This window comes from Acartia tonsa, chromosome 2 (assembly GCF_053477335.1).
Source record: "Acartia tonsa isolate MP-2025a chromosome 2, ASM5347733v1, whole genome shotgun sequence".
Lineage (NCBI taxonomy): Eukaryota > Metazoa > Arthropoda > Copepoda > Calanoida > Acartiidae > Acartia > Acartia tonsa.
The window spans coordinates 38,411,813-38,428,599 of record NC_137261.1 but is presented as its reverse complement, the minus strand read 5'-3'; the positions used below and the strand labels follow the sequence as shown (position 1 = coordinate 38,428,599).

The following is a 16,787-nucleotide window of genomic DNA, read 5'->3' as shown; positions in this document are numbered from 1 at the left end:
TGCATATGCTTTGAAATTGTACCAGGGGAAATGTTGTCGTCAATTTAGGCTGCTAACATGGACATAATTCATTGGTCAGTTCGTTCATCCAGTAGGATTAAAAGGGATGGGGTAAAGGGGAGGTGGTGGATGGAAATCATTATTTTAGCCAGCTACAAGTTTCATTTTATTAGGGTACATGATAATCTGGTGTAAGATCCAAGTTATAATAAATCCATTTTTCTATTTGTCTGTCTACTATATTTCTGTCCATCTATCTATCCGCCTTTCAGTTCATCCATTTATTAATTAATCCATCTGCCATTTTATCCATCTATATATTTAATCCATTTAATTATTTATCTATCTATATATCTAATCTATCTAGCTATCGAATCTTTCTAGTTATAGAATCCATCTAATTATCTATTCCATATATATATTATCCATCTATCTATTTATTCAATCTATCTCTTTAATTATCTACCCATCTTTCTGTGTAGGTGAAGCAGGTCGGAGAGGTATTGCGAGCCCTCGGACAAAATCCAACAGAGTCGGAAGTTAAACGTCTTGTTCAGTCATCTGGACAGGTGAGAAATATATTTATAGAGCAGCAGCGCTGGAAAGTGTCATCTGTGACGTCATAAAAAAGAAATGCATAATAGACGCATTTTTATGGCGTCACATATGACACTTTCCAGTGCTTCTTTTAGAGAAATTTAGCATCCTTTTTTTGACATGTTTTTATTTTTTGCTTTAATATAAAAAATTATTCATTGTTTAATATTCGCAATAAGACACAATAGCAAATGATTATATGAAATATTCATTGGAGAAATTGGGTTAGCTTATAATGTTATAATAATTGACAGTTCATATTATAATATGCAGAAGTTGATTCACACCCCTCAAAGAATGTAGCATATAAAATTAACAATGGACACTTTTAATTTATCAATTGAAAGACAATAAACATTTCGTACATACCAACCTTTCAATTTTATGTGGGTTGAACATTATTAATCAAAATTTCTCATTTAAATAGCGAAGCCACTCTGCAATTTTTTTGTGTCTATGAAGTCTGAAGTCTGTAACCGTGTAAGGTGCACGTCTCATTTTCTTCTTTCTTTTTACTTTTATTATTTCTATTTCTAATTCTTAATTTTGCTTTAAAAAGAGATTTATGTAAGATTTTACTTAAATATTTTGTGATATTATGATTTTAATATGAAAACGACACCTTTATTTAAATATCCTACGGTTAAAGACAAGAAAAAATTAAATATCATATTAGTTTCAAATTTCAAAGAGATATCGAACATAATTTATTAAATTAAACAATTTTGCATGCATTGTTACTGTCAGGGCTCAGCAACCGATAATGTAAATAACGGTTGCAAACTGCTAACTTTCTTAAGGCTTCGGCTGTAGTTTTATAGGTTAATAAAACGAATTGGCATTTTTTGACAATATTAAAAACAAGATTCAAATGTATTAAATTGTCATGAATATTTTTTCCTCATTCTTACTTAGAATTCAATAATATATTCTGAACATTTATGATTTATACAAAAATTATGTTTTTTTTTCTGTAAAGATTCCAAAGTGTGTGTTAGCTATTGATATGCAGTCTTCTGTAGATTTTTCATTCAACATAAATATTCTTCAGTTGTTCATTCCATACAACGAAAAAAAAAATAATAATTTTGTTTAATACTTGCAAAGAATTTCAAATTAATACAACGACTGCATTTATATATCATCAAAGAATAACAAATAGGCCATGTTAAGACCTAGACAATTGAAGAGTTGCTTTGCTGAATACTTAAAACAGCAATTTATACTCATATGAGTTGGATTTATTTTAAAGTTTCTTGCTGTTTTGTAATCACGTTTAGTGTTAAGCTTCAATCTGTTTAGAATGCAATGGTACCTCAAAATATTTCAATAAACTATTTCTCTCTCTCTCTCTCTCTCTCTCTCTCTCTCTCTCTCTCTCTCTTTCTCTCTCTCTCTCTTTCTCTCTCTTTCTTTGTATATCCATATGATTGGCTCTATTTCTATTTGTGTTTTGATTTATAGCTATCAGTGAATCCATCTGATATGAGTATATCATATTTTCAATGGATTTGGAGAGAGGTTTATCAATTCTGCCTCCATCAATCAATTTTAAATCATATGGATATGGAATTTTAAAGCCTGACTCCCCAATAAAAAAATAGAGGTTTTGCCAATTTGGATTTTAGAGCATTTTTCTTTTCAATGGCCTAGTTTTATATTCACAAACTTTAGAACTTAGATTTATTTGGTATTTAAGTTTTTAAGATATCTAAGATAGATGTTCAAGTTGATTTATTAACTTATGGATTTTTTATACATCCATTATTTGATCAATGATTGAAAAATGTATTTTAATGATATTTTTCGTCTTCTTTCTTTGAACTCGATACTTTATTTTTCTCCATGGCATTTTTCCTATAAAAAAAAAGAAAGACTTAATATCTATTTTGCTGAAGAGGTTAACAAAATAGCCCGAAACCTGTCCTCCAACTAATATAAAGTTTTTATTAAATTTTGGACTTGTTTGTCTATTTCTTCTGTGGTTGATATACTCTAATGTAAAATAGCCTAAATCCAGCAAAAGTATTTTGGTTTACTTAGAAGATCAGATATCATACTTGACACACATCCACTAATTTAAAATATATATTTAGTATCAGGGCATTTAAAGGATTTTCTTTGTAGGTTGTTGATTGGTTTAGCCCTTTTGTTTCTAACTTTTTACAATTCAAAGATAGTTAGAACTAAAAAGTTGTAATTATCATAAAAAGCTAAAATTAACAACGTCTAATATGTATGTAAAAAGCCGCACCTAAACTTCTCATGAATAAGAAGAAGAGAAAAAAAATGTTTGAAACTCTTTTTTGACTGACTCGCTGCTTCACTGATCATAAATGCCGTTTTTTCTTCTTTTTACATATGACTGATGTTCACGACTTTTTCCTAAAAGGTTTTGTCTGATTGTATAAAGGTTAGGGTCGGCCTGGCGTCCACAATATATTCGGGGACTTTTTACTATGTAGTAAAAATATGCAACAAAAAAATGGATAACTTTTACGTGGTAGCTCATCTTAGTTAAGCTAATATTGACCTGCTATTTCTGTATTTATGCTTGATTTTAAATACACTTCTGGTATATTCAATATCTTATTGTACAAAGAACTTAAAGTATACAGTAAAGGTATAAAAAGATATAGATATTATAGGTATTTATCGCATCGCATTATGAACAGCTTTCCGCGGATATAAAGGTGTACAATTACAAGTTTTTTAGCCCCGAGATGACGAAGTTTATTATCAGCTTTAAATTAAATCCCTATTTTTATTAAATTATCAAGCTACGGATTTATTGTCTTGATAAATTTTAATAATTTGTCCGTTTAAAGTAAGTTTTGGTCCATTGTGCGACGTGATGAATCAAACTTATACAACTCAACTTGACAAACCTATGACATCTAGCATAGATAGATAATATGATGGAGTGTTGGATAGATAGATAGCGAGTAGATGGACATCCAATTTTATAAGATACCTAGTTAGAATGACCCATATATATAAAGAATGTTAGATAAATTAATGCATAAACAGCCAGACAGAAAGACAGATTAAGAGTTGTAAAGAAAGATGGGCAGCTAGGCAGACTGATTGAGTGTTATGTAGATAGATAGACAGATAGATAGTCAAATATAGTGTATGAAAGACTGATTAATAGAGAGATAGCCAAATAGCCAGAATGATTGAACTCTGGATAGAAAATAGGGAAAGATTGATAATTTATCCAAATGTAAATCTGAAAAACAAAATAAGGACTACAATATCAACAACAAAAAGTGTTAATTTAATTTTTTGCGTATGATAACAAGTAATTACAGTACAATGTGGTTATTTCTAGGCTTGATTCTAAATGTTTAACTACGAATTTAGATGCCCCAAATCCGCTTATAATCTTGTAGATGAAAGAGTGTAAATCTATCAAAAGTCTGACTAAATTTGGCGCTACATCCAAAATTTGGATTGGAAACTTCACGACCTAGTAAATGAAAGTTTTTCTGTGTTATATGTGTATTGTGTATATCTTTATCTAAATAAAAAAGATTAAAATAGCATTAATTCAAATATAAAATGATCAATTTTCGTTCAAGGTTATCTATTTATGTCTTTTTCTGGGGAAGCAAAGTTACTTTACAATAATGTTTATCAGTTTGTCAGTCAGTAAATCTAAATTACATAAGAGTGAGTTACCTTAAAATGACTTTAAATTATATTTTCTTTAAGAGTTCTAGGCATAATGCTTAAAATGAAATGAGATTTTATTACAAATGTATTTGCCCTATTTTTGGACAATATTAAGCTTGTTTTGATTACAAATTAAAATTCTATGACTGTAGTATTTTGTCTGTGTAGTCCTATGCATTTTTAATATCTAGCATTATTTATGACAATCTTGGTGTGCTATACTTTCCGTTATACTGTCGATACTCAAAATTACTTTCTTAAAGCCAAAAGCTACAAAAGCATAGGACATTTAAGAGGTGTTTTATGAAGAAAATAAGTCAATGGAAAGGGATAATTTGCGCTCTAATAATAATTTTTAAATCATGTATGTTTGGACAAAAAGGTATAACATGCGTAAATGATAACACACCCTCTATCGTGTCTCTTAATAAACATTATTACAATTCATTACACAAGCATTTTAATGATAAATTTACACTATAAATAAATAAACTTTTGTTTCAGTGTTTTTCGTTTACCATATAGACTCAACTCAACCAATTAAATTGAATGTAACTCTTACTAACGAAGTATAAAATCAAAAAATACTTTTTATCCCTAAATCATCACAAATTATTCTATATGCTAATTGTATAAAAATTGTCATTTCTCAGCTTTGCCTCTTTCTTTATATTTATACTAGCGGCTACGCCCCTAGAGGCCTCTAGTGGCACTTTAAATGTTTTTGTTTGTTAAAGTCTCTAAGATAATTCGTTACGTGCGATACCTCTTTATTTTACGTTGAAGTCTCCCGTATTTAAATTTTTTAAAATTTTTTTGTCATTTCTCTTGGTAGGGTCCCCCAAAATAGTTATAAACCTTCCCGGGAACCATGAGAATCTACCCTGTTAAGGAGAACCATTCAGCGGTTAGCGAGATCCTTCGGTACAGACACACAAACAAACATCCTGTTACTTACTTAAAGGATTACTTTAGAAACAAAATCTTTCTAGCTTAGGATTAATTTACCTTTTACAGTAATCCATTAACAGACTTAAACCTAGATAATTACAAGAACATTTATATGCAACGAACAAAGCCATGCTTAACAAGTATAAAAAAGAGTTATATTTCTACAGAAGCAAAGACAGCTATTTGTCTTTTACTTAAATCATACTTAAATAAAAAAAATGAATTTTAAAACCTTACCTAACCCTTAAAACTAAGGTATTTGATATGTGACTTATTTTAACGTTATCATGCATGATGATAAGAACCTCACCCATTTAACACATAATTCAGCCATCTCAGTACATATTATCAGGAGCGAAGCAACTCTATTATTAAGCCAGTCGTCCTGCAGTAACTGCAATAATTTATTATTGACTTTAATAGTGATTTCGGTAAAAAGCTTAACATAACCACGCCTGCCTAGACTGGCACATACGCAGTACACGCCGTACAGACTAGTACACACTTAGAGTCTTGTATGAGTCGTATAATGTTCCTTCCTGAATAAACCACAAACTTATCAAACTAAAATTTTAATGTTTTTTTTCCAACCAAGTTGTAATACATCCTACTGTTGTTTTTCAGTCGCGCCTTCTATGAACTTAATTGTCCTGGTTATAAAATATGGCTATTCATTCAATAATGTACTTATCTTTTAATATATTTCATGCATATTCTAAGAAGATGTTCATTCATTACAACGCATATTATTAGCGCAAGTTTCGTTTTTACGTGTATTGCTTAATGTGTCAGCAATGACAACTTTTATAAGATACCATATAGTCTAAGGAGTCAAAGATAGAATTTAATTTCTTTTTTTAACTTTTGTGTCACTAGCTATTTTATCAACAATAACATATTACTGTCTTAATTAAAATAACTTTTCAGAATAGATAAGGGTTTCTATTAGTATAATTGGCATAGAATCGAATTTAAAATTAGTTATGACTGTTTTTGAAAAATTATAAAGATTTTTTGCTATTTTTAATTTTATTTGATCTCCTAGCCAGGACTATGTATTGGGTGGGTGTAAGCAAAATTAAACGCGAATTTGCTCGTAATGTATTTGAAAAGTGAGTAGGTAGATCTTTTATAACTGGGACACCTATCTTAGGTATAGAAGGATTCAATTTAAATCCTTTCATTCATTTCAAACTTTTATTTTTATTTAAAAAAAAACACACTCTTATAGGATTTTTTGGGATATCATTAAAACATTAAATCCGCATAAAAAATCATTATATTATAGTTTTAATATGCTCTTTAGGCACGATTAAGGCATCATTTTTTGTCATTTAATATCGATTTCTATGTTATTATTATGTGAACTGGTCTAGAATTAATGTTTTTATGAGCGTAGCTTTTCTATCATAAATTAGGGAGGGAGACCCATTATTTTTACCAACAAAAGGGAATAGCAGATACATTTAACCGCCACTAATATTCTTTACTTAAAACCTAAAAAAAAAATCTAAATTGAGGAAGGGGGGGGGTCATTAAAAGCATCAATTCATGTCATTATATATTTTTGTGGTTTTTGCAAACATTAAAAATTGTCCTTAAAGATGTAATTCAAAAGCTATTATCATAACGGTAATGATATGATTTTAAAATCGGAGCAATATTATACACATTATGAAGAAATAATCCATAAGGTTGCTATTTCAGTAGAGTAGCTACTCTAAAGCAAGTGTATTTTACTGTCTCCGATTCTTAGTCTGTCAAAGAGGAACACAGTAATAGTGTCTGACTGATTATGACGTAACAAAAAAAATTAGCTAATGAGAGGCCGTTATTGACCAATGGTAAAATTTATAGTGGCCTCTCATTGGCTAATTTTTTTTGTTACGTCATAATCAGTCATACACTATTACTGTGTTCGTCAAAGAGTCTCCACGCAGCTTCTAAAAAGGAAGTTTTTCAATCTCACACAGAGAAACTAGTGCTATTACATGGGTTTAAAGCTTGTTATTTAATATTACTTCATTTCATTTATATACCTTTAAGTATTATTTTCTTTCTTAAGATATTGTTTCTTTGTCATTATGAAGATTTTTATCCTTGTTAAAATTCAAACATTTATTCACATCTTATTTGCGCAAAAATAATATATTTGCAAAGAAAAGGAAAAAAACAATTGATACTTACTCAAATATATTCATAGCTTACGACTGATCCTTGACTTTTCAAAAACAATAAAAAGACAAAAGACGCCTTTTTTGTTCATATTTATAGGCAAAAATGTATTTACAATTAAGTAAAATTTTAATGGTTAGCGATATATCATAAATTACTAAGTTTTAAATACTTAATTGTTTGTTTGTGTGTCCCTAAATTAAAACAATAAAAATTTGAATATACATACAAATTTTGTCTCGTTATCACCAAAATAGTTGCAGCAATTGAACAAAATTTAAACAATTTTTAATGATTTTTGCATAAACACCCTTGGATATGAAATATAATTTATTGCACTCCTAGATTCACGTTTTCCAATATTTTTTTAACCCATACAATTTACACATCAAGTGTTTTTGTATTAAAGCAAAAAAGTTAATAAAACATTTTTTGGTATGTGATCTATTTGGACTAAATTTAACTATTTTTTTTGTTTCAGGACAAAGCCGATGCCAGAGTAACTTTTGAACAGTTTCTCCCAATGCTTCAGGTTAGAATTCTCATTTATTCATATATTCGTGGTTAGTGGCAAAGCTCCTCTATATTTACTCCGTAACGCTATATGGGAAATTTGATTTTTCAAATGTTAAGTTAGACTGCTTATTTTTTGTAAAGATACAAAAAGCACTTTTTTTATAACCACTGAACATATGAGTTGTAACTCACTCTTTCCGTTTGACCAAATTAGTTACTTATGGAAGTTGTCATATTTATTTTTTTTTTAATTTCAATAATTCCTTTGTTTCTATATATCTATTTTTTCTCCTAAACATATATTTTATCTATCCTTTATATCTATCCATTTATACATCCATCTATCCAACAATCTATCCATCTATCTAACTGACTATCTATCTATCAATACTTTATCTATCTGACTATCTATCTATGTTATAGGCAGTCTCTGGTAAGCAGAGCACTGACACAGTGGACGATTTTATCGAAGGTCTCCGCCATTTTGACAAGGTAATTCTTTTTATCCGCCCCTCATATTCCGCCTACTTTGTGATATCATAGAACAGCAAAAATTGTACAAAAACTTACAAATTTAAATTTCAAAATGCTAGTTTATAATTTTGAAGAGTGAATGTTTGTCATTATTCAATTGCCAACATTGATTTTAAATCGAATTTTCTAATACAAAAATAGTAATAAGAATCATTTTTGGCTATTTTATAACAAAAAGTAACCTTAATGTAAAAACCCTATTTTTTTAAATTTGCGAATTTGTTGTAAAGGAACAAGGATGTCATTTAATTTCCATCCTATCATGCTCAAAAACAGACAATAACACACACACACACGTACAGACATACAAATAGATATGCGCAAATGTTTAAGTCTAAATATTTTGTACATTTGAAACATTTCTTTCAGGTAGCGGGACAAAGTGTCTTAAAAATCAGCCATGTGAAGTCATAAAAAAGAGAGAGATGAGAGAAGTGGGAAAGAAAACTCCTAAAAAAAGAGATGGTTAATCCCCTTTCTTATGACCTCACATGGCTGATTTTTTAGACATTTTGTCCCTCTACTTTCTTAGACAAACTATTAATTCTGTAACTTAAAAAGATAGCATAATATGTTAAAAGAAACAATTTTTTTTAAATGGCCGCTAAAATAAACCAATAGCATATCTCCTTGTTAAAATACTAGCGTATTATTGGGTTAATTTTTGAAAAGAAGACACGTGATTTGTGGAGACAGTAATAGTGTCTGACTGATTATGACGTAACAAAAAAAAATTAGCCAATGAGAGGCCGTTATTGACCAATGACCAATGGTAAAATTTATAGTGGCCTCTCATTGGCAATTTTTTTTGTTACGTCATAATCAGTCAGACACTATTACTGTGTTCGTGATTTGTTCATTTAAGCGGCAAATCTTAAATAAAATTTTTTTTATTGTTGGAAGCCTTTTTTGCACTTCACTAAGTGTATTTTTGCAGTGGAACTAACACTTGTTTATTTTGTAGGAGGGTAATGGGCGTATTTCTGCCGCCGAGCTGCGCCACCTCCTTGTAGGCCTGGGGGAGAAGATGACAGAAGAGGAGGTGGAGTCCCTCATACATGGAAAGGAGGATGCTCAGGAATGGAATATATAGTGACAGAATAAATATTTTTTGGGAGGAAGATTCATTTTATGTTTTAGTCTATATACCTAGTTATAAATCAAAAGTGGAACATAAAATTAAAAAAAAACATATCTTTGATGCATAGACGTCCAAGCTTTTTTTTGGGGGTAAGTAAATATTTTTTAAGGGGGGGGGGTAATTCATTTTTTTTTGGGGGGGGGGGGTAAAATGCGCGCCGAAAATTTTTTTTACCCCCCCAAAAAAATTTTTACCCCGGGGGTAAAATTTGCTTTGGGGGGTAATTACCCCCCCCTAATATCTGTTGGCAGGGGTAAATTTTGTTTACCCCCCCCCCAAAATTTACCACTGGGGTAAAATTTTTTTTTGGGGGGGGTAATTTAAATTTTCTTAAATATTTAGTATTAAAAATGCGCGCGCCCCATTACCCCCCCCCTGGACATCTATGCTTTGATGCTTGTTTTAGATTATGTTAGTTTAAGTAAGGACTATAAGTGATCTGCAGGGCTATTGTTACTTTCTAGGATAGGACTAAGTATATAAGGTTTAAGCTTTTTATTTTTAAAAATGGAGATTAGGTTGGGGAGGGTGGAAGGGATTAAAGGTCTTTCAATTTCAAATTAATTATTTTCTGAAACTATATTCCACATAAAAATAGGGTAACATCAACTACGAGGAGTTTGTTCGCATGGTTCTGGCACAATAAACAACCAACCTCGTAGACAATCTACCGCCCAAGCATTCCTCAAAATAGCCGTCTGCTTACAAAGCAAACGGCTGTTTAAAAAACCCAGCTGTCTTAAAAAGCACGGCTGGTGTTTGGATTTTACAAAAATTGCCAGAACCACCCATCAGAAGATCAGAAAGATTTTTTTAGTTTATAAGTTCCTTCTGGAAGATCTCGCACGATAGATCGCCAGAGCCCCAAATACTGTAACAATATTGTATGCGTAGTTTATAGTTTTGTATTTATTTATATTATTATTATTATATTCTAGTACTAACCTATTTATGTAATATTTCTGACAGACTTTTCATACCATCATGCCATGTACTGCTTTGAAAATATACCGGATGTACAACAGAAATTTTTGTGTTTTATTTTATAGCGTAGCTGCTTTATAATTTTACTTTGTTCGGTTGTCTGTAAGTCTATCATAACTCCCTACTATCAAACTGATGGATTTGTCGTTCTTGGAACCTAACTAAAATTAAATTTTAAAGACTTATCCAAAAAAAACTGTCAAATGTTAAATCTCTGTCGTATTAGATCTCTTAGTCTTTTTGAAGTATTGTGGTGGGTTTCCCTCACTTTAAAAAATTGAAAATAGGGAAGGAGGGGGTTAGTTTTTCGTGTGTTTGTATTTAAAGTTAAAGCTTCCCGCGGGGGTTAGGCACAAACAAATTAAACTACTCCTTTACCTAAAAAGGTAGTGGAGAGGCTATTTGTGCTCGATATATGTATACTTTGAGATTAAGCACTTCAATTTTAAAAGTTAGGGCGACACTACAGTAAGGAACATTCTACTTATCCAAAGCTCATTTTCCAAATAAATTTTTCTCATGGTTTTTTCCTTAAGCCCCTGATTATTTTCATATAAAAAAAATGGTTTAGATTTTAATTATATATATGGACAGCGTAGCTACTAAAAGAGTTATGTCAAGTAAAATTGATAATATTCTAAAGGAATGTTAAAAAATCTGATGCGCAGCACAGTTTCTACTACATAAAAAATGTGGTAAATCAATCCAATTGTAAAAAATAAAAATTACTTTTGACCTCCCTATTAACTTTATTTCTTAGAAAAAATTGTCGAGCTTTTCAGTGACTATACTTTTGTCTTTCCGTCCGTATGGCGTCGAGGGGAGAATGTAGATTTCTCGGCTGCTATTTAATATAGTTTGCTGATTTTTTGTTCAAATACTCCTTTCCAAGAACATCCAGTATACAACTTACTTTTTACGTCGACCATGGTACAAAAGACTACCTTATTTTATATTCATTTAATGAATAAAGTGACTATAATCTATTAGGGATATAAGGGATAAGACAATGGCCGATAAATTGATGTACATCTCCAATGATGATACACAAAATTACCCTCTTTAGATTACAATTAGTGGTAAAAATGTTTAAACACTGAACTAAATGAATCAACCAATCAAAATTCACAAATGTCCTCAACGAATAAGAAAGTTCATTATTATTAAACTTTGGGGATTTTGTTGAATAAAAATATTAGTTAACGAACTATATCATAGTATTTTGTTATTCTCAAGAACACTTTCTTTAAACATTACGGTGTTTAACAAAACAATTTTGTTTATGCTAAACTATTACAGTTAGGGAGTTGAATCCATTTTTATGGAAGCAGAAATATAATCTATGATTATGGTTTGGACACTCTAAAACTGTAATCTACCTTTCCACTTTCCCCTCTCTTAGTGAAGATATCTTCAACGCCGATACGATTTTTGAAATGTAAGATTCTACTTTCCCCTCTCTTGGTGAAGATATCTTCAACGCCGATACGATTTTTGGAATGTAAGATTCCACTTTCCCCTCTCTTGGTGAAGATATCTTCAACGCCGATACGATTTTTGAAATTTAAGATTCCACTTTTGCCTCTCTTGGTGAAGATATCTTTAATAAGAGAGACAAAAGTGGAATCTTATATTTCAAAAATCGTATCGGCGTTGAAGATATCTTCACCAAGAGAGGGGAAAGTGGAAGGGTAGATTACAGTTTTAGAGGGTCCAAATCATAATCATAGATTATATTTCTGCTTCTATAAAAATGGATTCAACTCCCTAACTGTATTAAAGTCGAGTCAGCATATATTCTTTTTAATATTTCTGATGCCATAAGCCTAGATTCATTAGAGTGTTAACTTTGTACAGCCAGAAATAAGATCTTAACACTCAATAGTATAATACTAACATTTATATGAGAAAAGCTTTGATAGAAAACTCATTTATTGCATTTATCAAAGTTAATGAGGACATTAGTATAGATACAATGATATAAGTATCAATTTGCATCTAATTTTGATTTATAATTCTAATGAAGTTTCTTTTTTGTTTATCAAAGAAACAGTGGAAAGTTAAACCCCCAATAATTCTTTAATAGGTATGATGAAGTGACATATACTTATTTTTTAGTAAAAAAGTACCATACAATTTAACATGACATTGTAGAAACAGTATAAATCCAGCATTAAACAAAGGGCATCTATTTTGATATGTATAATCCTCACGAAGTAACATGTTGTTTTTTCATCCACACCTTCAAAGGGTTTATTATTTAGTGTTTAAAGGGAAACTTTAATGGTATTTCTATTTAGTTTTGTCACCCTAATTAAAAATTAAGAAAAAGGATAGTCTAAAAGTCCTATACGATGATGAGATGTTCTGGTAAAGTGATATGACTGACCCTCTAATGGCCCATCGACTGCTAAAATATACAGTTGAACTTTTTTAGGAAGCCTTCCATATAATTTTGATATTTTACTTCAACCCAAAATATTTTTAGACATTCCCAGGCATGTCGCCGTATAATGTTATAAATATATCTGCTTTCAACACAGTTTTATGATAGAAGAAGTTCCTAACAGAAAGAATTACCAAAAATATGAATATAGAATGTCCCTTGAAATATGGTGAGTCCTGGCTAGCTAATCATATTCGCACGATCCTCATAAATAGTCAGGCACAATGACTATCAGTTCTATTCCTTGCCTGTCAATACAATACAGCTAACTAGAGCTGCTCTGTTAGGCGTGTGACTTATCTGTTATAGTAAAAACTTGATGAGGATAAGGCGACATAATTTGATTTTTATGTAAGATATACAGATTTTCATATTGTATTTGATAACTTAAAATATTCCAAGTGTCATTTAAGGTTGCACATAATGACGACTTAACTATCATGTAAATCAGGGATGTGCACAGCAATTCACCAGTTGAGTGTGAAACCATAAGGGGGTGAATAAGAGGAGGGCACACCCTACCGCACGCCACTGATTATTTAAATCTTAATAACTTTTAACCCTATTTTGCTATATCATTAAAACTATTGTATTTAGTAATGTTTCAAGCCCTCAATTAATTGTACTTTATCTTTATTGATTTAAAGCCTCTTGTTTGTTGTTTTTTTTAATGTATTTGTTTATATTTATTAAGCTTGCTAAAAAAATTTCTCTTTGCTTTTTTTCATAGCTAATTTCTATATTAAATAGTGATTATATAATAGTGGGTACGGCACTAGACTTTGGGGATTTTGTACCAAGAAAAGTTAATAGTAAACTCCAACACTAAAATCACACTAGAATGCAATCTCAAAATTGAAAATGGGGGAGGGGTGGTTTTATATGACCAGTATGTGTATTTTTATAAACGTAGGGCTCGATCGGTCAAGAGTTTATCGAAATCTAAAGCTTCTTTAGAAAGAATTGGTCCACCTAATTTTATGAATAAGCAAACAATAATTAACAATTTTGTTTCTGAGTAGTGCATAAACTAAATAAGAAATAAACAAGGATGACAACATCCATTAGCAGATAATATTTATAGTAACAGGTAGACAGACGAAGTGAGTTATTGAGAAGATGTAAATTGGTTGCAGAAACTTTACAACTAAATTCAGTCATCGACTTTTTGTAATAGTTGAGAAAAATCTATTCTTAAAAGAAGAATCATATTGTGTCATAGCATTACAGATAGACCTCGGTACAAAGAAATTTGTAGAGTTGATACAAAATAATCTGCAAAATCTTAACAAAAATTCAGCAGTATATCTCTAATAACAGCAAAGTAAATCACATTTTTCATTTAGAATTTCAATGTCTTTTAGAGTATGACAGAAAAACCGATTGATAAAAAATTATGGGGAATAGGAGTTTTTACACAAACAAAACACCCGTCTGCCTTAAATAGCAGCGGAGTAAATCACATAGTTTAACGGTCTGATAAATGGTCTGACGGGCAAAGTGCATTACAGAGTAGTTTAGGTACTAAAAACATACCACTATGTTGTAGAGATTCTACCAAAATTTTAATAGATATGTCGAGAATAAGTAATGCATAAAGAGGTCAAAAGTTCTCACATACTTACATACACAAATTACATTTTTAAAAGCAAGAATTTTCTATAAATAGGGTGAAACCGTACTACAGACCATCATTCTCTCTTCGTTAATATAGACATGTTATAATATTTATATCGATCTAAAACTTGGTGTGATGATTCCTGTAACAGTTAGGTACACATTAGAAAGCGTAGCAACTCTATGATTATTACTTAAAGAAAGGTGGCTAGGTCAATTTAAAACATGTTGGTTTTTTAAAAACTTTTTTGATCACAATTTTTATAAGGTTAACCTATTCATCTAATTTTTTGGACGATTATGTACTTTGTTGTTAACGAAGCAACTCTGTAATCAAGTCTTAAAATGTAAGGAAGTCCGTATTGAGCATCTTGAATTCTAGTAATTTTGAGACAGATTTACACGGACTGTGCTTGTAGATATTGTTGAATATTAGATGATTTGTAATTTTGATTTTATTGTGATTTGCTTTTATGGATGTTGTCAACCTTGTTAAATATACACACAGACTGACAAACAAACTACAAGCTTAGAAGCACACACGCGCGCACAAAAAAAGACACCAAAATTCATTTTGAAATGTCTTAATTCTAAAAATCTTTTATTTAATAAGTGTTATGGAATATTTTTATTATTTTATACTTTCCCTATTAAACATGGGTCTAAAGGGATAATAAAATTGCCGACAAATTTATGTACATCCCAATGATGCTACACAAAATCGCCCCTTCTCGAAAATGAAATTAGTGGTTGAAATGTGTGGAAGCTCTACTGAATGAATCAACTAATCAAATCCAATGAAAGTCCCCAAAGTTGTTAAGACAACGAACTATAAAACCTTGGGGAATAGTGAAATGAACGTTCCAATGTCCCCTCCTTCCCTCCCTGGTATTCAAACTAAATAAAATTTTCCATATGATTTTAACAAAAACGATTTCATGGTCCCTATAACATTGTTGTGGAGATAATAATTTAAAGTGACAAGAGAAAATTTTAATTGAAATATTGTGAGGGGATTGTTTAATATTCTTTCCATTTGTGTTGAATTATATTTTTGAAAATAATGATTGATATTATTAATAATTCTAGCATCTAGGAGCTATGTATCTGAAGAAGTAAGGAAAGTAGGAAAATAGCCTAAAACCGAACTTAGATATAAGAATTAAATAGCCTAAGACCATCCATGGACCTATAAGATGCTTCCATAAGATAGGTTCATCAGTTAATCTTAAACTGTACAAGAATTCTTGTTTAAGCTATCCAAATACAATGTTATACTAAAAAGTCTTTGCTCATTTGTCTCTTTTAAAGTATTTACTAGATTTTATATAGTTAAAACATTCAGTTTTATCCTACGGGAGGTTTGTTGCAATCAAATGGAAATTGCACATAAGTGCATCAGCTTTAGTTGTGATTAGCCAAAATTTTGTCAATTTTTTTGTATTGCAGATTTATTTTTTGTTCAGTGGTGGGCGCATAGCATAATATGAGTTTATATTAGATATATTTTAGACTATTAGAAAAACTTATTTAACTCCTAAAGAACAAGGGTGAAACCATACAAAAATAACTTTCTGAATTAATAATGTTATGTCAAAGAAAGTTTCAAAGTTCATTTTAAAAAATGTATATTAGAATCTTCATGTAAACTTAAGATTTCTATATTCAAAAGCTAGAAAAACACATATCTTCCACTGAATGACGGACAAAATGAACCAAAGTAGATTCTCAATGGTTATTGAAGACTTCATAAAAAGAAATATACCTTTAGTAGCAGCTGAAAAAAGTGCCCCTAAAAACACTACAGACATTACGACACAATGGCAAACCAAAGATAGGTAGATAAATGTTTAAAAGGCTTCTGATAATTGTAAACAGATTGACGTACTGAACAAGTTGTTATATAGTTCATTATGCTACCAGGTTATTTTTATGTCTGTTACGCTAAACCACTGAACCATTTGAGCTCTTCTGTAGGGTGGCTTCATATATATACTGATTCTATTTGTCTGCCTCCCCTTCCCATACAGAGCCCTTAGATGCTAGAGGCGCAGCTGCTAGTCACCAAAATCGTGGAAGGGCGAAACTATAGGCAAGACTTTTGTATTCTTCATTCATATGAGATATTCAAACATAAAAATTTGTGTA

The 16,787-nt window shown here is 30.6% G+C and overlaps 1 protein-coding gene across 3 annotated transcripts in view; it reads left to right on the top strand.

Moving 5' to 3' along the window:
• The window catches only part of LOC145311763 (myosin-2 essential light chain-like), a 61,006-nt gene extending 50,386 nt beyond the window's left edge, over positions 1-10,620 (top strand). For all 3 annotated transcript variants that reach the window (XM_080150749.1, XM_080150748.1, XM_080150747.1), the window contains exons 3-7: positions 483-569; positions 7,883-7,933; positions 8,341-8,409; positions 9,416-9,530; positions 10,192-10,620. In XM_080150749.1, the coding sequence (XP_080006875.1) occupies positions 483-569; positions 7,883-7,933; positions 8,341-8,409; positions 9,416-9,530; positions 10,192-10,238 (369 nt within the window). In that variant the 3' untranslated portion in view covers positions 10,239-10,620. The remainder of the gene's footprint in view (positions 1-482; positions 570-7,882; positions 7,934-8,340; positions 8,410-9,415; positions 9,531-10,191) is intronic.
• Positions 10,621-16,787: the final 6,167 nt, after the last annotated feature.